Source organism: Oxyura jamaicensis, chromosome 3 (assembly GCF_011077185.1).
Source record: "Oxyura jamaicensis isolate SHBP4307 breed ruddy duck chromosome 3, BPBGC_Ojam_1.0, whole genome shotgun sequence".
NCBI lineage: Eukaryota > Metazoa > Chordata > Aves > Anseriformes > Anatidae > Oxyura > Oxyura jamaicensis.
The window spans coordinates 44,026,732-44,049,956 of NC_048895.1; the positions used below are offsets into that span (position 1 = coordinate 44,026,732).

General features: G+C 36.3%; 1 protein-coding gene across 7 annotated transcripts in view; it reads right to left on the bottom strand.

The window, feature by feature from the left end:
• SMOC2 (SPARC related modular calcium binding 2) overlaps positions 1–23,225 on the bottom strand; it is a 146,629-nt gene that overhangs the window by 33,195 nt on the left and 90,209 nt on the right. For all 7 annotated transcript variants that reach the window (XM_035322218.1, XM_035322217.1, XM_035322216.1 and 4 more), the window contains exons 8-9: positions 10,992–11,178; positions 5,792–5,874 (exon numbers count right to left, since the gene is read on the bottom strand). In XM_035322218.1, the coding sequence (XP_035178109.1) occupies positions 5,792–5,874; positions 10,992–11,178 (270 nt within the window). The remainder of the gene's footprint in view (positions 1–5,791; positions 5,875–10,991; positions 11,179–23,225) is intronic.

Here is a 23,225-nt window from a genome sequence, read left to right on the forward strand (position 1 = left end):
AGGAAGTATCACAACTATAGGAATTTAAAAAACATACTGCACTAAAGAAAACAAGAAATTTAAACAAACCAAAATGAAAGATAAACAAAATTAACGGTCTGACATAAAGACACGAAACCATAGAAACCCAGTTAAGACTAAAAATCCAACTGGACATTGTGTCCCTCTCTCGAGCTAGTGTGTCTTCTAGTCATTTGGATTTCTTTATTTTTGGTTCACAAAAAGATAATGATATTTCAAATTAAAGAATGTTGTGCTGGCAAAATGACATTTCCCATAACACTTTTCAAAATATTCCACTTACATTTCAAATGTCAGGTCTTGGTAACAAGAATAGTTCCCAGGTTAACTAACAATACACTATAGCTATACTAAGGGTTATCCAAATTTTAACTATATATCCTTATGTAACTATATAATGATTATCCAAAGTTTCTCTGGCCCTCACACACAGTGTGAGAGAGAGTTTAAAATAGATCTTTCTTGCATTTGATGCATACTTTTCCAATAAGAAAAATATTTGCCCTTGAGGCAAATATAGCTGAGTGGTCTGTCAATCTCCCATTACACTACCATGTCTATGTAAGGGAGTAAGACGTGTCCCTTTCTTCCAGGTTGCTTAAAACAGAGGCAAGACTAGCTTTATAAACACATAAATTACCCACTGTCTAAGGCAGTGGTCTCCAAAATGCTGTGTGCACTCCCCAGCGGCTTTGCAAGAGAACCCATTTGGGGTGCAGAAAAAAAAAAATACCATTAATAATTTTTTTTTAATTGAAATTTTGTTTATTTCATCTTTATCTCATCCTTCTCTAATTTCTGTTTTTGTGTATGTTTTAATAATGTATTTAAATTTGGAGACCACTGATCTAAGGTCCCTCTAGGACAGCTAGCAGGTATGAGAGCTTCACTTCTTACAACCTAAGTGACCTCACAAGTCTCTCTGTGGTCAGGAACTGCCTTCTGCAAAGACTTGTCATGGTCAGGAGCCATCATCTTTGTAGCCTACACCACCCTGAGACAGAGCACAGTCATACCTTACTCATAAGTATGGGCTACAAAACTCCTGGGTACATCCATATGCCTACTTGCTGTCTGTGGCACTCAGTAAAGAAAACACTGAAATATGTTACCTAGAATACACTTTAAGTGATACGAGTTTAAATGCCTGACTTCAATTCCCTCTGCCTAAATGTTTTGTGTACCTTGCTAATCTGAGGTAGACTTTAGTTTGGAATACCCAATCTACAGGAAAGTCATCTGCTTAACACGATCCAGGAATTTCAAAGTTTGATAGAATGACTAGATTAAGAAATGTATTACTTTTATTATGTACATATTATTAAGAATTTAGAAATAAATAGTAACATAAAATGTAACTCCCAACATATGGAATCCCCTTGTATTCCCTAGGAGAGACCACCCCATGCACATGGGAAAGTCTTCTCACAGATAGTTTTACATGAAATTTGCATAAGGATTTTCCTTATTTTCTGGCAATATCCCATGTCTTCTCTCCAACAAATACAATACATGTTACTAAATTAAGCAGAGAAATTAAATAAACAACAGATGACCTAAAGTACAATTTTAAATTATTTAGAATTTTTTGCTCTGAAAAATTCATCAGCTTCACTAAAGTGATGTTTTTTTCTGAGATTATTCTCACCTATTAAAACTACAGAATAAATATACCTCTTTCACCTACAGACCCAGACTATATATATACAGTTCTAAGTGATATTTCTCCAGCTTGACTGAATTTGACCTACTACTTATGAGTTCATGAAAACACAGCAGCACTTACATCTCACTCCATCATCCTATAGATTTAGCTTTAACTAGCCTACATACTATATCCTTTTAAACGCTCTCAACCAGCTTCTGCAGAAAACTGTTCTTCAGTTTAACACACCAGTCATTCAAAAGCCTGAAATAAAGCATTCAAGACTATAGATGAGTATGTCAGCTCATCACAGGGCTTCCATTTTACTGTATAACACAGTGGAGAACAAAAGATCAAAATAGGAACATTTGAAAACACTGTGAGAAAAGTAAAAAAAGTCCAGTGTGTGACTTTCACTGTACTCCTTTCTGGGTTCATTTTCATTATCTCAGAATAACTAGTTTCTGAGCAGAACTAAAACCACAAGTAACGTCAGAAAGATTCTTTGGCCTTAAAAAAAAAAAATAAAAAAAAAAATCAAAGACTAGAAATCTTACGGGAAGAATTATTATTATATAACATCCAGCCCAATCTAACAGATACAGGTGGCTTGGATCACTCTTAAAAAAACATTAGATTAGCCTTAGTGTTAGATGTTTTATATTAAATTACCCTCAGGATGTGAGGATATACTCACAGCTCAGTTTAAATCAGTGGGAATTTTGCCATGGACTCTAATGGGCCATTACATTCTACAGTTTTGCCTTAACAAGGTATCAGTGTTTGCAAAAAAACTGCATTGTGTTTTATTTGCAAATTATTGCTAAAAATATTTGGCTTAACATGTAGTAGGTTCAAGTTTTCAGGTGGTATAAATTAGTGTAACTGCAGAACTATGCCAATTTAATCCACCTGAGGATGTATCAGTGTATCTTATCCTATTTAAGATCATTCAGACTAATAAAGTAATTGTTTCAAAATATTTCTAGTTTTACACAGCAAGCAGTCATAGTGGTTTTACCCAGGGCTACTACATTTTTGTGGGTATTAGCTGCAAATCAAACAAACCCATCCTTTCAAAAATGTATTATCCCTTGAAAGTCAGTGCACAGTTAACCTACATATTTTATTCAGTCCTGGAACCATTCAACAATTAGATGCTGTACTTAAATTTAGACAACATCAATGAAAACATGCCTTTACAACACTGCTTACAGTATAGAAACTTTGAGCAACAGTGGTTCATTTCTATTAAAAAGTGGAATTGCCTCAGCCATTTGTATGATTTTACCTGTTACTTGTTAACACCTAGCTATATTTGTGCAAGATCCTCTTTCCACATCTTCTTTTCAAAATAACTACCTAAGGTAAACTCAATTCATTTTTACTTAATGTAGTGTTTGCATTTTATGATAAGAGAGAAATTTGTCAAGTGAGTGATGATATCTTGACTATAATAGACCGGCTGAGAGAGAGAAAAGATAAAACCTTAAGAGAGTGAAAGAACAATAAACACCTCTAACACAGCTTCAACTGTGAAGCAAGTTCCTCCCTCCATTACTTCTATAGGTATGAACTTCATGCTGCTGCAGTGTAGAAGGAGGTTTTTCTAGATAGCTCCTAACTATTTAGGAAATGTTAGGAAATTTTGGTATTTGCCTTATTTTAAATTAATATAAAGCATTTGGAAGCCAAAGGTTATTTGAGAGTAAGCAATATACACTATGGAGATAAAATCAGTGTCATAGATAAAATTTATGATAGCTATTAGCTCATACTGCTGCAAAGGTTTGTTGGACTAAAGCTCACATAGTGCAAAATACCGTAAGTGGAAAGAGATAATCAAAAGACCATTGCCTAACTTATCAAAAATGAAATGATCAGGAAGGACCTTACTGCATTTAAAGTTATTTTTAACTGCTTCTTCGGTAAAGCATCCTGACTCCGGACAAATCTTTATTGCTGTACTGCTTAAAAACACTATAGGTTTGGATAAGTAGATGTTTGAAAACTAGAAACTCTTCACCTTCTCATCCTGCCTCTAATAATCAAATAAAATCAAATGCTTTTTCAGTTTGTTTTGTTTTGTTTTGTTTTAAAGGTAGAAGTGACCAGCAAGTGATATATCTTTTACAAAACTAAGTGCCAAACTTGTTTCTTGAGTTTTCACTTTGTTATAAGTCTATGTTCTTTTCACTCAGAAAAAAAGCATACATTAAATCAAGTAATTATACAAGCCTATAACTATGCAAGTGCTGTTTTGACAGAAATTGTTGGAGATTACTGGAGTACATAGGAGGAACAGGCCTGATCTCATTTCCACTGACATTAGTGGTCAGCTTTGCACTGGGTTTCATGGAGTTAGGACTGTTAAAATATATCCCAAATTATCCCTGAAATAATTGCTAACTTCTCTGATGTTACAACAGCAGTAAGTAATTTCAGTAAACAAGTACTGGCTGATGAAATGGTGGATAAAGATCATCAATCTGACTGTCAACAGAGGTGTATTTACCATTAGATTTCACATATCTGAGGATTTATGTGGCACACATGGCTCTCACTGAACTCTGTGAGGAGCTAAACAGCCCAACTGCACATCAAGCATGTTCAGGCTCTTATTTGCGAACGGAAAGAAATTGAGACAGTTTGAAAAGACCTGTGAAATTCATGCTCCCAAATCAATTTTAGTGTAAAGAAGCTTTTCATCTCTTCCTGTATATATTCAGTATTTTAAGCAATAAGAGACAATGCAGAGCAAGTATCTCAGCCATGCCACTCTCCTTCCCACTGTCTCTCTCATAAACTGATCAAGAGCTACCTAAAAACTAACCAGAGTTTCTGCCCCATTACTAGTCTTACAAGACTTATCTCACTGCTCTAATCATTGGAAAACACTTTACAATTTCCAGGTGACATATATTCAGGGTAGTTTGTACCTATTTGTTCTTGTGCAAAGTTGTCACTGAGGAAAACAGTTCCGTTTGTCTTCCTCATAGTCTCAGAGGAACAATACCACCTCTGGACCTTGCCTTGTTTATCTAAACAAAGCAAATGCTTTGTTCTAGATAAAATCCAGAAAATAATAGGTGTGTGTAAAATTGCATGAATGTTTTCTTGTCTATCTTGACAGTCCTGTTCCTGTCTGTATGTCCCATCATACCTAGATAGCTATGTTTTTGGGTCATGCTTGCCATTTTTAAATTGATAGCAATGGGATGGCTTATGGCTAATACTATGACTGACTTATTTCTACGTAGAACACAACATATAACTATATATGGTATAACAACACATCTTTCACATTTCTTACTGCTTTTCATATTATCCCTTGTAATTACATTTGTTTCATGACAGAAAACATTAATGTCTGCTTCATTCAAGATGAATTTCAACACTAGGGGATATATTCAGTTCAGAATTATTGCCTAGACACTCCTCTGGGTGGCTAAACTAAAATATTTTCATGACACATACAATCTGCTGAAATCATTTGCTTTTTTCTGACTCTTTACAATAGCTGACAGTGATTCATAATTTTCTCATAACATGTGCAATATCACTAAAACCTAATAAACCTCACCCATATGCCTTAAAAGACCAGTTCAAAAAGGAATCAAATCTATTGACTTCTGTATAGCTCAGCTACCCAGAAATAAGGTCTCTCACAGTCATAAAAAGTCAGAAAAAAAAAAACATCTGATCGATAAATTGTGTTCCTACAATAGAGAAGAATAAAATAATATTTTTTCTGAGGTAAATTGAAGGGTTAGCTCTTCGAAAACTGTAAGTGGATACATTTTTTACACAGATCTGAAGATAAAGGCTGATTTCTGAAGGATTTTGCTGACTTCTCTGGTATGACAACAGTAAGAAATAATGCCAGTAGCTGTGACTGCCTTTTAACCACTGAAAAAATGAGCCTTACTTTCTCTGACAACATCCTAAGACTCATATTTACACACACAATTCCAAAGCCAAAACCTTCAGTCACTGGCAATTCAATGTAGCAATATCTAAAAGATAAACTGTTTAGATACAAGGTAAGGAATTGCTTTATAAGTTATTGCAGTGACAAAACAAAGTACTGGAATTCATGAAATCAAATACATCTATTTCACTGACCTTGAAGCTGGCGTCCTTTGTACAAATCCTTTGTTTTGGTTGGGTTAGCTCTGGCACTGTTATCACACTTAGGCTGTTCATACCTAAAGAAGAAACAGGGAGAGAATAAAAACCAGCCATAGTTAATTTAATTTAGAACTAATTTATTTCCAATTTTATAGTTCAAATAAAACTTGTGCCTTCTTTTTTTTCCAGGAAGAAATTGATTTCTTGTTGAGAAGAGGCAAATTTATCTGCCTGTTTTTCACTTCCCTCAAGGAAGCCAGAACATGTTTATTTTCCTATGGTTGATACCAAACTGAGTAATTATTATCTGTTCCAAAGTCCATTTTACAGGGAGGAAAACTGAGGAAGGAGAAAACTGTGGGGGACTGCCATAAAATAATATATAATAAAAATATAATAATAGTAAAGATGAGTCTCTCCTCCCACCTGCAAGATCAAAAAGCTATAAGCAGCATAACAAATTTTGGCATCTGACACACTATTCATTCTGTGAATGTAAAACACCACAAAAGAAACTTCAAAACCACAGCAAGACAGGTACGGTATTTAGCTAATACTGCATTACTAAATGCATTACCACTATATTCTCTCCAAAGCGAATGTTAGTTTAAGCAAGAAGGGCTAATCGTGAACAGTTAACATTTCAAACTATAGGAAAAAACTGATAGGGATTCTGGAAGGATGTGAATTGGTCTGAAATAGCTTGAAATGGGTTGTGGAAAAGACTGATTCTTCACCTGCTTCATGAGTATTCTGGTTCCTATGTTATTTCCATGATGTTTACTTAAAGCCAAATTGTTAGCCTGTAACAAGGAACCCTATGATATTTGTTTTTTCAAAAAATATTTACTAACTGAACATCACTTGCAATATCTTTCTTGCAAGACTGGGAGGCATGGGAGCATCTACTGCTGAGTTTTTCTGTTTCTTACTCTCCCATTATTATTGCATGGTAGTTTTTCACTCAGTTTAACACAATCTGAGAGATGTTATTTTCTCATTCTCCTCAGTAGCTTCAAGGTGAAGAATTTAATGTACAGCATTTTAGATAAATTTCAGGCCTAGGTTAAACACAGTAATATGACTTGTGTCCACATATATGCATGTGCACATACATACCTATTAATTGAATCTAGGTTCTTTCATACTTTATGTAACTGGTCATCTTTCTTTGAAATGCTCCTATTCTAAGTTCCCCAAAATCATATTTACTGAAAGGCATACTAAAATGTCTAATCAAAATATACTGATGTGATTTTTTTTGAACAAAATATTGTTTTTAAAAGTATTAGATGGTAGTTATGTCTTGGGGGTTAGACCAGACTGCCTCTACAAACAATACGGAAGTGTTCAGATTTTAATTACTAGTCAGGATGAAAACTTATTTTTTTTCCTTTGAATGCTTAATTTTTTTCCACTTCATATGATGAAACTGCCCACTGCTCCATCTAATTTTGGCTGCTGCAAGAAGGTACAGTGTTGTTTCACAAACATGAGAGAGCTACAGACACTTTTCTTTCCATAAAGAACAGTGGAAATAGAAGCTGCTTTGATAGCATGGTTGGGATTTAGATACCTGATGGATAACCACTTCAATCAGCCAAGAAAAGAGTGAAAGGGAAATCTCTGAGCAATACTCACTAATGTAGTATCTGGCAACCGGCCTGGTCTCCGATGAATCTGATACCTGACTCTGCATTCCCCCTGTCCTCTTCTGTTGTTACTGCTCCATGCCTTCACTTTATTTCATCTCTCCTCTTCTACTCTTTCAGTTTCTATTTTTTTTAGATACAGATGTAGCTCACCATATATAAAATAAATCTATTAAATCCCATTAGCTGCCAAAGTGCAGTAATGTAAAAAGCACGCTTTTATTTCTTTGAAGCAACTGAAGAAAGACAACGTGAATCATCAGAAATTTGCCATGCAGACACAGCCACACTAAGAACTGATAAGAAAAACACACTTGTCTCAGTTTTCATTGGGAAAGAGTGGGAAAGAGATTGTGTATAAGAATGGAGCACTGTCAGGTAAAAATAATGTAGTCAAGACATACAGAGTTCGTCTTTAGAATTTTAAAAGGCAAAAATTCCCTAGCACCAAATGTGCATCTAGAGTCAGCAAGGGCTTATGACAGCTCTTGACAGCTCTGACCAGTCTGCTTGGAAGCACTGAGTAGCAGAAAATCAAGGGTTTGGCAGGAATTTTCCACAGTGTGGGCAACCTCATGAAGTAGCTGATTTACATTTTTTTTTTTTTTTTTTTTTAAAGTCTAGAGAATCTTGTTCAAGTGGATGGGCAATTATTTTGCCTATGGTCCTAGTTGCTCAAAAGTCACAAGTGAGAACAGAGACTCAGGGCCCTGTTGAGTAAAAGGGTTGAGGGTCATGGTATGATGTCCAGAAAGTATTCGGAGCAAGCTGGTAGAGATTCTACTGGCAAGACTTTCAGGAAAATAGTTGTTTCCTTTGCATGTATTCCTTTTAGTCAAATTGATATTCCCTCTAGACATTCATAAAAGCCAGCTTTATACCATTATCACCTATTTCTTTTGAGTTTTACTGTTTTACATGTCCTAAAATGGTTTGTTCATTCACATATCTTCACATAACTTTAGAATTATTATTTTTCTCTGGAATATCTTCACTGACAAGTGATTTATCTTTGCCTCAGATCACAGGGCATTAGAAGGTCAATAAGTATTAGTAACTTCTTGTTGTGGGACTACTTTTTATTGTGGTATTCATAGCCTGATTATATGACAAATTTCATCCTCATTAATGTTTTCAAAACAAACAACATGCAAAATGCTAAGCTGTTCTGGCAAGAGCTTCCCTGATCTGTCCATTCTTTCATTGTCCCCTAGTGATTCAATCCAGATTTGCAGAATAAAGATTCCAGAATGCAATGCATCCATCTTTCTACCAAGAGTACTATCAGATCCTCCAGTAGAGGTTTAATAGCTACTCATCTTATTTTTTTTGCAATGGGAAACTGGAAGATAGCATACACCACTTTGCATGACCCCCTGAGACTTTAAACTAGGGAAGACTTGCATGTTCATCTTTTCCGTTTTATATGAATTAAAGAAAAGATAACTGCTTCTTTTTCATCATATTCTGATCCCTATATCCCCCTGCTAGGGGAAAAAGTTTAATTTTATTAATATGGACTGAAAGGAACTTTAAAATTAAAAATAATGAATGGGATTCCAACCCACATAAATCTTGCTTAGAAATGAGATCTAGACACTCCTCTTAAACTCCAGACAGGAATCCCACCTGTTTCTTTACTAGGACTGTAGATAACAGAATTTACCACACATTCTTTTAGTATGAAACTCATAAAATTAAGCACTCTAGTTACTGATGTAACTCAGCACTTGTGCTCAGAACTTCATAAACTCTCCACTGAGGACTCCCCATAAGTCTGGCAAAGCTGAACAAATTAGAAATGACCAAGACCACATCAGCTGATATTTTCAGTATAAGCCATCAGGCAGAGCATTCATCAAGCAAAAAGATTTGTGCCTAAATCATGAGATTGAATCCAACTTGCCAGTGTTCTAACTTTGAAGATAGGCGGCACAGTGTTTCTGCCACCTCTTCTCCCTCAGCTGAGTTACTGTGTAGTTCCAGAATCATAGAATATTTGAGTTGGAAGGGACCCACAGGGATCATCAAGTATGCATCCAGCAAGGCTTTCCCCTCTACTCACCATTGGTGAACCACATCTGGAGTGCTGGATCCAGATCTGGGACCTCCAGACAAGAGAGACAAACATACCGGCATGAGTCCAGGAAGGATAATGAAAATGACTGAGACTGGAGCATTTTACATAAGAAGGAGAGTCTGAGTGAGCCTGTTCAGAGACTGTTCAACCTGGAGAAGAGAGGGCTCAGGGAAGATTTTACCAATTTGTATCACTATTTGATGTGGGGAAAATAAAGAAGCCTGAATCAGACTCTTCACAATGATATCCAATGAAAGGACAAGATGAAATGGACACTCCTAAGAATGCAAAAATATTAGCAGAAGTCCAATTACTTCACCAGCACAAAAGGATGCTGGACTCAACCTAGAGAATGAGAACTAAGCCTCCATAAAATGATTTAAATTATAATTCAAAGAAGGATCACTAAAACCAAGAAACAGTAAACAAACATAGGAGTGGAGAAGAGAGGAAGAGTAGAAATGAACCTCTGGAATCTCTGTACTTATCTTAGAGTTTCTGGACCAAATTTATTATATTTAATTTTGACAACTTATGGAACTCAGCTTGCCAGAAACAGTAGATCACTGGTAACTATTTCATGCTCATTTCATCTAGTACATTAATTGGTATAGACTATGGTATAAACAGCTATCAGTAAATCAGCACTTGAAGAATATGTGAAAGCTGCTTCCCAAGAATATAATAAATTGCAGCAAGTGGCTTATAATAGTTTTCATAAATATTAGCCAAATGATCAAAACTGGTTTTTATTTAAGCTTGAAAAGATTTGTGATTGCATCAAGATATCTATACTGCCCTCCAACTTTGTATGAGCTTCTATAACATTCTTACAAGGGCCAAACCTCAATAACCAGCCTAAATAACATCCTTTAGAATCTGATATTTGCCTTGCCTACATCTGCTCTATGTGGCTTACAATGCTTTACCATGCATCCGGCTCAGCCGACATGACTGAACTCCAAGCTTCTATTAATAACAAACTAAAATGATATTTCCTCTCTATGGGTTCCCAGGCAATTGTTCCATCAAAGCAAGTTATATGAAATAGTTGTGGAGGTTGTTGGAAAAATAACCAAACATTTCTGAGGCTGGATGTGGTTCCTGTCATAGACCATCTTATTCGGTTCTTCCATGTTCAGGCTAAGGGGTGTGAGGTTTCCTCTGGGCTGATTCATTATCTGCTTTAAGCCTTGGCTTCCCAGCATAAAATAGAAAGACTGGAAAGTAAAAATATAAAATAAAGGATCTGGGGAGTATATTGCCCGTGGCATTGCAGTGTATCACTCTTTGGCCATCTGGACTTACTGCAATGGATTTTAGAATTATTTCACTTCAATCTTTATAGTGGAATAAATCTACATGATAACATTCCATTAGCAATAGGAAACTACATGCTAGTACATGCACATTAAGGCAGCTAGTCACTGCAGGTTCGAGCACTGAACATGTATTCCCTTACCTTGTTGATGTACCGGGGATGGGACGTCCTGTATCCACGAGAACACACCAGCAGTAGCCTGTGGAAGGATGACACTGCACTGGTTTGTAAAGGCCACCCTGAGCACACTCTGGAATGAACACATTGTCTTTCTGGGGTTGTTTAGCTTCCTCTAGGGCTGACTGAAGTTCTTGATCACATGATGATGCTTTTGGAAGGAAAAGAAAAAGTACTAAATAAACCATGTGGAAAAGGCCTACTGGAAATATTGAACAGTTTTTCAGTTTTTATAACTTTATTTGATTTATATAAGGAATGTATTTGAAGAGGCTTGAGATAGCCCAGGTTGGTTTATGCTGTATACTTTTAGGACTTTTAGTTTCCTTTTCATGCACCTGCTTCATAATACAGTCATAAGACTATCCTCACACCCCAGCTCCTACACTAGATATAATCTGTGAATAACCAAGTACTTTCTCTGCCATCTTAAAAAATTCTCCCCCACTCCACAGTTCCTAAACTACTGATTCTTTTCAGAGGGAACAGTAAAAATCCAACTTCTTAGGATCCTTATATATGAATTATTCATCTAGATATTCACCTAAATGTTTATTTTCTTTATATTTTGGAACAACATATTAGTATAGTGTAAATTCTTCCACTTCCTTTCCTGGTGTTTCTGGTAGTGATGATATATCATTTGCTCTGGAGACCAAACACCCCAAAGAAAAAGTAATACATTTTTATCTCTGCCCTAACAGTATGTCTCAGATCTCTTCTGAATGCGGGAAAAGCTTATATGTATACATGTTCCTGGCCTTTATATGGAACTGAACCAGGGGGCAAAGAGCAGAAGCCCCAGGAACTGAGAGTGCCAGTTATTTCATACCAATCAGTAAAATACCTCTGCTGATGAATTTTGATCACTGTTAAGATGGTATATGTGGTACTGTAGGAGATAATAAATTAGGTGATAGACTATTTACTCAAGCCATTTATTTCTCCAGGATTTTTACAATCAGTCTCCTATCGTGAAATTTATGTGGTTAATAAAACAGCTTTTGTATAATTCCAAATTACTCTAGTGAACAAAATTTAAATATTTGAAAAACTAAAATATCGATAACAATAACCTCTCCACAAACACATACATGAATGACAGGAAAATCTCAAGTCACTGGAATTTCAATAAATAAGAAAATCTGTTCAGTTAAAACCAGCTTCTTGCAGATGTGGTTGAGCAAAGACAGTAAGACTTCTGGTGCAGTGGAAAAGAAGACGGAAGTTAATCACCTTCATATTTTAAACAGCGCATGACTGCATCTATGCAATAGCCTGGTTTCCACAACATTGTATTTTATTCCAATATATGTAAAAATGTATGTTAAAAGTTTAAAAAACAAGCTAACAAGACACTGAATTATTAAGATAGTTAATTAGTTCTTTAGTTTACATTATATTATTACTTGGTTTCATATGGCAGGACAGATAGACAAATTGATAAAATTTGCATGGTTTGTCTCTGTCTACCCCTGGACATAATGGGAGATTGAATAGATCTCAAAACACTACTGTTTACATAATAAACTGTAATTAAAGTATCAGTGTAGTGAAGAGAGAAAAGATCCTTTAATAAAGGCAAATAATTAATTATTTACATGTTAAAACCTTCACAGAAATACCTATAGTGTCACAAATTGGAAATCCATCACCAACATCCTGTTAGAGTAGCCAAAATAAACTATTTACTTGGTAAATCTGGATTCTGATTATTATTGACTTACAAAGTAGAACAATCCTGGAAAGCATACAACTTTTATCTTGGTTGATCACTTTTTATATTTTGTATATAATCAAGCAAAAGTGAGCAAAAAAGGTAAAACAGCTGCGGTGAGAGGGAGGAAGAAATCATTACTCCTCTTTAAAATCCAGTAAATTCTTTTCTCATTCACACTGATAAATCTTGGTATCATCCCATCAGCTCCTGTGACCTTTTCTCATTTTGCATCTTTGTAAATTAGCAACAAAATCTGGCACATGTGCATATACTCTTATTATCTCTTGCTAACCCACAGGAAAAATACATTTTCATCCTCTCAGATTTGTTTAGAAAATTTGGAGATTACATAGACAGATCATCCAGGTAAAGTATAACAGAAAGCACAGAGACAGTGTGATGGAGAATTCCCAGTGCAAAAGCAGATAAGGACAGTTTCATCCCTAAGTATGCTGAATAACCACCTAATTTATGGGAAACTCCAGTTTCTACTGATTGAAACAACCAGAAAAGGATTCCTGATTCAAAACCCCTGGAGTCATGGGCCACTGGGACAAACCTGCTTTGTGGTGATTCAGTAGCAGGTGTTACAGACCTAGATAAATGGACTTTATGCTCCTGAATGACTTCCCAATGAGAGTCTTCTAGCTCAAGCTAGAATTTTAGCACTAGAATAGAAGCACAAAGTCTTTTTTTGTTGTTGTTGTTTTTTGTTTTTTCCTGGTTGTTTCTCTGATTGTAAGTCTCAAAGGTAGAGAGACATAGTAATATGGGACAGACTGACAGATTTCACAGGCAGGTTGCGAAAGTGGTTATGGCTTTAAAGGAGACGGTGACAATAACTGAAATGAAAGTTTTAAGATTAAAAGGGAATGTCCTTTATAGCAGAAATCTTGGAAAGAATGGACAAAAAGGCAGGATTCATGCAAAATGCTTTGTAACTTGGAAGACTGTAGTGATGAAAAAATATGCCTTTGAAGAGCAGCAACAGCACAGGCATTCAAGAACAAAAAACATATAGAGGAAGCTATGGTATTTCCAGGAAGGACTTCCACTTCTTATAATCTTTAGTTTCTTAACCTTCTCCTACAGATGGAAAATCATATGAAGAAGAGTAATTTATTAGTCCTAAATTATTTATCAGAAAAAAAAATAAACCAGACAAAAGTTAGATTATAATAGACAAATTGGAAATAATATAAATTAGTGTGATGGACAGTAAGCCTGTCAGTTCTGTATGTGACAAATGACAAATCTGCTGAATCCAGTTTGTTCATTTTATTCATCAAAAAGTGCATAATAGTTTATTATTTCTCTTCCTTACACAAAGGCAAACAATCTTCAGGTCAGCTATCAGGCAATCTGTTTACTGACTGATCAAGAAAGTTATTTCCTCAGATTTAATATTTTTGTATACTTTTAACACAACTGTTTGTGCCACCACTACTATTTCCCTGTTTGTTTTCATTATGAGAATACTGTTCTTACGTAAGTACTGCAAAACTGTATTTACCTATAATCCTGCTTGCTTTTCCCAGAAGCAGAACATTAGTCCTTTGTGTAATTTCCTCTCTGAGGAACCATTCATTCCCTTTCAAACTTTTCTTTCAATTATTTACAACAGGAGCACTGGAAAGATTCAACTGTAGCCTTGTGATGGCTAACAGCTCTTATCACAGAGCTACCATACTGTTGCAAATAATTGCCTTTGTAATGTCAGAAGAGTCATGGTCAACAAACGTTCATTTCCCAGGAGAACCAGTGATAAATGTCATTAACTTAGAAAATGCCTGACAGTTTGTCCAAACAATCTGACAACAACTATGATCTGGAACTGTAACAGATGGATGCCAGAAGTTCATAAAATGAACAGTATGGAAAAGGATCTATGCTACAATAAAAACAGAGTAAGTACAACGGTTATTAAAATACACCAAACTTTCTACGCACTATGCACTACCTTCCTCCAAAAGCAGGAAAGCATTGACACTCTAGCTTCTTCTTTTCACAGAATATGCTTACACTGTTGTTCTTTCACTTAATTACTTCTGTTCTGTCTTGACAGCAATAATAATAATAATAATAATAAAAACTTTGGATTGTTTCTGTGCTTGTTCATTAATAAAATAGTTGGACATAGCTGAAAACTCCTTTCAAGATAGTCTACCATGTTCACCAGCCATGCTGTAGCTCACCTGGGATACTTTGTTGTAGGCTGATAAACCTTCCTACAGTTTCTATCCCAAACTCTATTCTATTCCAGTTCATAAGCAGTAGTCATTCAACACACAAATTTCAATCATGTAACAAAATAGGTATATTTCACACAGTTTTACAAGACCATCTACTTACTTTGAAAAAGTCTTTTTTGAAAGACAAAGTTAAAATCTTGTTCACCACAAAGAATGAGTTTAAAAACCTGCTTCAAATATAATGTACATCATATTGTTATTCCATTTCTTCCCTTTTTCCTTTAAACATTCATTTTCAAATACACTTTTCCTGTTCTGGTTCAAGATGCCTTCACAGTCCATTACAAATAACCAGTGGAAATGTTTCATCTTGTGTCAATTGGAAAGGTACTCCAGCTAATGAGAAACAATGTGGAGAAGTTTCAAGTTTTGTATAAAATCCTGAGTCAGTTCTTGTTGCTAACAAGCAATTCTCCCTGAAAAAAAAGGTCTGCATTTCAATGAATCAGGTTAATTTCCAGGAACAGAAAAATACCTCAATAGGTAATGCAAACCATTATTTATGAGAGAATACATTTATTACTCTCCGATGGATTTTTTAAAGTTTATTAATGTTTACTAGGCAATATCCTAGAGGAGAAAAAGGTGGCTTTTCTGGGAAAGTCATCTTGAAAACAACTGCATATCTGTGCATTTGTCTGTAGCATATCTAAAACACCAAGCACCATATTATGTAAGTTATAATAATAAGTGTGTTAGTGTGGTAACAGGAGATGTTTTAGCCACTTGTTTCAGAAATCCTGTTAGTTGTTGTGCCATGTCTTATCACAACTTCTCCCAACGTGTGGATTTTTTAAGATTAAAAATAATTTTGATATTTTTATTTTGCTTAAATGTGAATTGCTGTTTCTTCAGTGTGTTCTACAGAAACAAGATGCCAAATCTGCAGAAAATTACAAAGGCGTCTGCTTACTACTTTAATATTTCCTGCCACTATATAAATATTTCCTTTCAATTTCCTTAAACCCACAATATCTTTATCACAAACAGAATCCATTCAAAAAAATATATATATATTTTCAGTTGATTCCTTCTCTGTCCTTTTCTCATTACCATAATGGGGCATGAAAGGACAATTTAGACAGCCTGGTTTCCAGGTTTAAGGGATCTTTTATCAGACCTTGAAGCTCAGTGCACTTTACAGAAAACAAGTAACAAGAAAGCTGTGAACAAGAATACTCTGAAAAGTGATACACATGCTCTTGAGGAATGCAGTGTTTCTAAGAGGTAGAATATATTCATGTCCAAATTTCAGTATACAGAGCTTTAACTGCTGTGACTATTTTTGCTAATCAAAATGTTATCAAAATCATCAGTCTGTTTGACTTAATTTAGCCTAGTTTAGGCACATTTTCAGAATGTTTCAAATATTGATTTATACAAATTCTATGCTAGTTTATTTCAAAATCATAATAATTAGTATGGCTAAATAGTTCTCCTATTGACTCCATGCAACTCTCCAACAAATTCACATCTCATGAGGATAAGAATTTAATTATTTTGCTTACGGTGAACCCTCCTTGCGCCAGTGAATGGGCACAGAAGAAAATGATTACAATGTTTTTTTGTATTTTCAAATAGTGTTTTTTTATTATTCAAGTTTCATTGAATAGATTTCCACTTACAATACACCAAATTGTATTTCCACATATGACCAAAACGTTCACTTTAGAAAGGCAGTAGTGAGTGTAATGATTTCTATTCAAGCTACCTCCAATCTGCAGAAGAGTTTACATAGACTGGATAGCAGATTTGGAAAAGAAAACAGCCTATAACAGCAGTTATTCTTACCTCTAGCAAACATGCATCCTCAGGGTAGACTAGCAGGTTCTTTACCTGTAGCTGACCAATTTCATCACTCAAAATCCCTGACACCTGGTTCTGCTATAAAGAGAACAGCAGCATCCAAAAAAAGTCAACAAAGTATATTAGCTAATATAAATGGCAAACATTCTCTAAACTTCACCCTAGTGAAAGAGAGGTAAGTTCCATAGCTTCATATTCTTTTGGGGTTTACAGCCTGCATTTAGACCTTCTCTAGCACAACAGATTCCTTCTGTGAAGAGGCACATGAGGTTTTATAATGGGGTTTAAGATGACAACCTCATACCCTTTAGGTATATAAAGTTATTTTTCTCACCCTTTATGGCCATGGTATGGACACCTCACACTAATCGTTCTTAAGAAATACTGCTCCTATAAGAATTTGTAAGAATTTTATTTTTTTGCCTGCCCTCTCTCGACTGTTTCAAATAAATTCATATCTAACAGAAATCAAGTGCAACTCACTGATACAAACAAATGGAGGATCAACTTTGCTCATGCTACTAGTGTCTTATAGAGACTACTCGTAAACCTAAATCAAAAGGGAAATATGTCTGTGGCCCAATCTTCCCCCAGCAGAAATCCATGGAAAAATACCCATTAAATTCAGTGTACAATACATCAGGTCTCAGCTGAATATACTCCCATATATGTATGTTTCCAATTAAACCCAATATTTGCTCATGGACCAAGTACTGATTGGAAGGAATAGGTAACATTAATATCCAATCAAACTTAGTCCCAACATCTAGATTGCAACCAAAACGTAAGACTAAATTATGGTATTAATACTTATCTGGCGCCACATGTTTTGATTTACATTAGGTTCAGATACTCATCAGCATGAGGGTTCTCAAGTCCTGAAGAAAGCTGGCAACATTCCTTCCCATACTCATTCTTGTTTGTGAAAACTTGTGGGAACCAAATATTTCAAGCCCCTTGTGTGTATTTGCAGACTACTCTCAATGTACTGTTGATCACTATTTTGCACTTTTGGAGTTTGAGTGGATGACTGTGGCCAAACACAAAGCCCATGGCTTCAACAAAGCTCTATAGATTAATTTATGTACTTCACTCCACCAAACAAAGCAGGATAAATCACCAACAGATGCTCTCATTTTTCTATGTGGTTTCATATGCAAAGACACTGCAATAAATAAGGATGATCATCTGGAAATTAACTGAGTTCATAGGGACAAAAAGCCAAAACACAGAGAGCACCAGTCCCCATTTAGCTTTACCTGAAAAGGACACAGTCACAGTGACTCCAATCTACCTGTATACACCAGCATTATCTCCACCTTCACCCTGGATTAGAGAACATTTGTGGCACTATGTTAAACCAAGACTACACAAATTCTGGTTCTAGCAATAGAAAAAAAAAATGGGTGCCCATAAGAAAAAGATCTCAGATTTAAATATGGTGACTTGCTCTTTAATCAAAGTCCAGACCCACATGTCACTAAAACTTTTAACAGACCCCACAGTTTCTGGTTTAGGGAAGGTTTTACACACACCTCTGCAATTCTTTTTTTTCTTAAAATTTGAAATGCAGGGAGTGCTGTGAGAAAGGCTGTAACTACAATACTGTAAAAGAAAAAGAACCGTTTTGCCACAAAAGCCTGCTATTTTACTATTTGGTTTGTTTGTTTGTTTGTTTTAATTTTTAGTTCAACTTCTTGGTTAAAGAGATTAGAAATATTATGTAAGTATTCCAATTTATCCTGCCACAGAATTACAGTTCATTTAAATTAATAATTTTAATTATTCATTTACACCAATTTTTCTCCTTCACTGGGTTCTTACACTGACATTGTACAAATTATAAGGGCCCAAATTGGCTACTTGTTTTCCAACAAAATGTAACTCCAAATTTTGGTATTCTTATTTACTTTGAATAAAGCAGTAGTGTGAGATCTGTCCACTGAATTGATGAAAATTTACAGAGAAGCTAGTCTTCATCTACAAGTGTGACAGAATCTGGCTTTAAATGCTTAAGTATTAGCATTTAATCCTCCTGTAGATAAATGACAGAGAAACATGAAGCCAATATAAATTAGATTATAAATCTCAGTTCTTTCAGTGATGCATTTAGCATTAGAGCTGAAATGTTATCCTGAACATTTAGCATTAGAGCCTAAATGTTATCCTGAATATCCTGAGTCAAATATTTATTATACCATCTATGAAACCTGAGAGAGCAGTGAACCAAGAGTAGCACATTTTCTTAAAGCTTTAACAGCAGAGTGTAAACATAATAGCAAACCTTTGCAAAGTAGATTGCTTTAGACAGACTTGAGCCAAGGATTTTTTATACCTTACACTCCACACTGGATTTTTGAGTGAAACCTTAATACAAATCGGAAAAAAAAAAAAAAAAAAAAAAAAAACTTTTAAGCCAATGGTTATTCACATGACACCAGGTTATTAGGAGGTAAGTTCCCTAAGCCCTTTTGCTTAATGAGTTGAGGATGTACACTAAATTACAAGACTGCACAGAGGATGGATTATCATCTCCAACTGCTTCTGCTTGACTTTGATGACTTGACTTCCCCAACATGAAGGGAGACATGGCACAAAAGACTGTCCTATTCTGCAAAGACGTAACTGAAAGCAGCATTTGCAAAATAGGGTGAAACCTGATTTTCCTCTAAGCTGAGACATAAGGGAAATATCAGTTCCTATTATTGTTAGGTATGACTGCATCACACTGTCAAAGCACAGCAGCACCATAGCCTTCAAACTGCAAAAACAACCAAACAAAAAAGCCACCACCCAAAATTACAGCACATGAAAATCACTGACTTCTCAAAAACACAGTGGCTAGCTGGCCAGTTCACTATAGAAATCTGAAGGCTCATTCATTAAACAAAATTGCGCAAAGCTACCATTCTTCCTTTATGAGTATATTGACCAGCAGATGATATTTTTCTGCCAGTGGAAAAATCTCTCATTTTTTTAAGACATATTTGAGGTGAAAACAAAGCTGGTTCACTTTTTCCATAGAGCTGTGAAAACAAAAGTCTTTGCCAGGTGAGCTGAGAGTAAGCACTTTTTAGAACAGCTCTATTAAAAATTACAAGACAAAATGTGCAAACTGGGTTGTCTAAATTCATGTTTTGGCACTTAAAAAAGCCAGCAACTTACAGGAATGTTTATCAACCAAGTGCTTCCCCTCAGTGAAACAAGAGTGATTTCTGTTCACCATTTGGGAAACTGAGAAGCTTACATCAGTGCCTGGATATGACTTTGGGTATTAGACCTTAGGCACCTAAATAGTTCTAATTTCAGAGGTTTCCAGTGGCATTGCTGCCTGCACTTTATGTCAGATTCCTGCCATTGATCCACACTGCTAATGCTGTTGGCACTGTGTAGTGTTTTCCAGCCTTATTAGCCTTATTGCCTAACTCCTGCCTGAGATGGCTGTGCTCCATCTATGCTCTATTTTCTAAGTATCAGCTTATTTCCAGCTCCTTTACAGACAATTATCCTGGACATATTATGGACAGTTACCCTGGAGCAACTATGTCATCTACCTGGACTTGTGAAAAGCATTTGACACTGTCCCACACAACATCCTTGCCTCTAAATTGGAGAGACATGGATTTGATGAATGGACCACTTGGTGGGTAAGGAATTGGAAGGATGGTCACATTCAAATTGTTGCAGTCAACAGTTGATATCAAAGTGAAGACCAGTGACAAGTGGCATTCCTCAGGAGTTGGTACTGGGGCCAGTGTTGTTTAATATCTTTGTCAGTGACATCGAGAGTGGGATCAAGCACACCCTCAGCAATTTTGCCAATGACACAAGCTGTGCACTGTGGTTGACATGCTGGAGGGAAGAGATGCCATCCAGAGGGGCCTGGACACGCTTGAGAGGTGGGGCCATGTGAACCTGATGAAGATCAACAAGGCCAAGTGCAAGGTCATGCACCTGGGTTGAGGCAATCCCAAGCACAAATACAGGCTGGGTGGAAAATGGATTGAGAGCAGCTTTGAGGAGAGGGGCCTGGGGTTGCTGACTGATGAGAAGCTTAACACAAACCAGCAATGTGTGCTTGCAGCCCAGAAAACCATATCCTGGGCTGCATCAAAAGGAGTGCAGACAGCAGGTCTAGGGAGGTGATTCTCCCCATCTGCTCTGCTCTCATGAGACCAAACTTGGAGTACTGCATTCAGCTCTGTGGCCTTCAGCATAAGAAGGACATGTACTCCAGCGTAAGAAGGACACAGGACAAGGAGTAATGGCTTTATACTAAAAGGGAGTAGGTTTAGATCAGATATTCAGAAGAAATTCTTTACTATGAGGGTGGTAAGGCACTGGCACAGGCTGCCCAGAGAAGCTGTGGATGCCCCATCTCTGGAAGTATTCAAGGACAGGGTGGATGGGACTTCGAGCAACCTGGTCTAGTGGGAGTTGTCCCTGCCCATGGGAAGGGGGGGTGGAACAAGGTGATCTTTAAGGGTCCTTTCCAACTCAAACCATTCTATGGCTCTATGAAATACTCGAGATGTAAACAGCATCAACATAAGGATGAAGCAATCACCTTAAATCACGTTCTGTCATGCAGTAGTACATGACAGAACTTATCTCCCCCTGTACTCCCAAGGCACCCAATTACTCAGGCAAATCCTGGAAAGGCATGAGCAAACTCAGTATTTCTCTGGCAAGGATTCTCAACAAAAAAAAAGGAGCATAACCCTAACCTGAGCTAGACCTCTCTAGAGCCCCCATTCATGGGGCTTGTCCTATGCGGGCTCTCTATGAATGCAGGGCACCCTCTGCAACCTCCTCATGTAATCTGCAGCCTGCCTGTGTGTCCCCCCCATACTGTCTCATTTCATAGGCAGTGGAAGAAGGTTCAGTGACAAAGTACAGTGGGACTTTTGATCATTATATTCTCAGATTTCACTGCAAGAATCACAGGCTTTAGGGACATGAACCCTAGCCACTGCCACAGAAGCCAGGAGAAGCTGGGAGGACTTCTGGTTATTTTATGGCAATGTGATCTGAGGTGGACATATAAGTATTCAAGTACATTCAAAAATAAGATATTATTTAGCATTTAGTATTTCTCCTCTGCATATCTCAGTGTATCTTACAAAAACTGTAAATATAGTATGCACCCCTGCCTGTTTGTTTATAGCAGATTGGATGAGCATTACAAAATGGTTAGGACTGGGGCTTCTGACACTGAGCAGAAATTAAACAGAGATTAAACAAACTGTTCTAAAGGAAATTCTAACTTCTTGTGAGTGTTTCGGGGATGTTACTCTGACAGCCATGAAGCAAAAGTTTATGCTACTATCATTCCCACTGCTTCTTCTGCGGCTAAGTAGAATGATTCCAACTCGGTCTGTCAGGTACATACCCTTCAAACCTACTTCATTCCAGCATTTAAAAATTGTACAAATATTGTGAATATATTTGCACCCTTAAAATGACAAATGAATTAAAAACTGGTCACTCTTATTCTGACTTGCTCTTCACTTTTTTAAAGATATGTCAGGAAGCAGGTGGAAAGTGAGCATGCATATTTACTGCTCATGTCTCTAATTAAAGGAACTGTGCTGTGCAATGAAAAGTCCTTGAATAGACCCAGAAGCAAATTCTGTAAAGTGCTATCATCTGTTGAGTCACACTGCTCCCAGAATGCATTAACTCTTATCCTCAGCATGAGATTAGACAAATAACGTGTACATGAACCCTATTCTAAAGGCAACTACGTTGCTTTAACCCCACACAAATCAGAATCTCACGTTAAACTAAATGCAGTACAGGTCTTGCTTTGACTCTCAGCACGTTATATCTAAAGCACACTATAGCATGTAGGAAGTCAGTATTCATAGCAGGAGAGGCACAGGATTCTGATAGAAGACTGTTTACTGATTTTGGCCAAATTTTATGTGCAATAAAGAGGATGAGCCAAGGAAGAGTAAAAGCCAATAAGAATATTCAAATACTATTTCTTTCAGCTCCAGAAACTTTTTAATATAGTTTTATGTAGCTTTTTTTTTTTTTTTTTTTTTTTTTTTCCTCCTCATATGGCTATGGTTAAATGTCTCAGCTTTGTGCTTTGGTTTCAAGAGTAAAGCCAAATCTTTGGCTTGGCTCTACCTTCAAACTTTGGAGAAAACAAGGGGAATGTGAATTAAAAATAAAAATGCTAATTCCACCCACTTTCATCTCTGTTTTCAAAATGAAATAGTTCTCTGAATTTATATAATGCTAAATATAGTGTGATTGTGAAACACCCTTATGCTTTTGAAGGATAGAAAAACCCCTAGCATATTGAAAATCCCAGGTCATGATTTCTGGTCCTGTAAGCTGGAGCTACTCCACTGTACACAGGAGGGATCACCAACAGAAAAGTTGTATACACAGAACAATTTTAAAGGC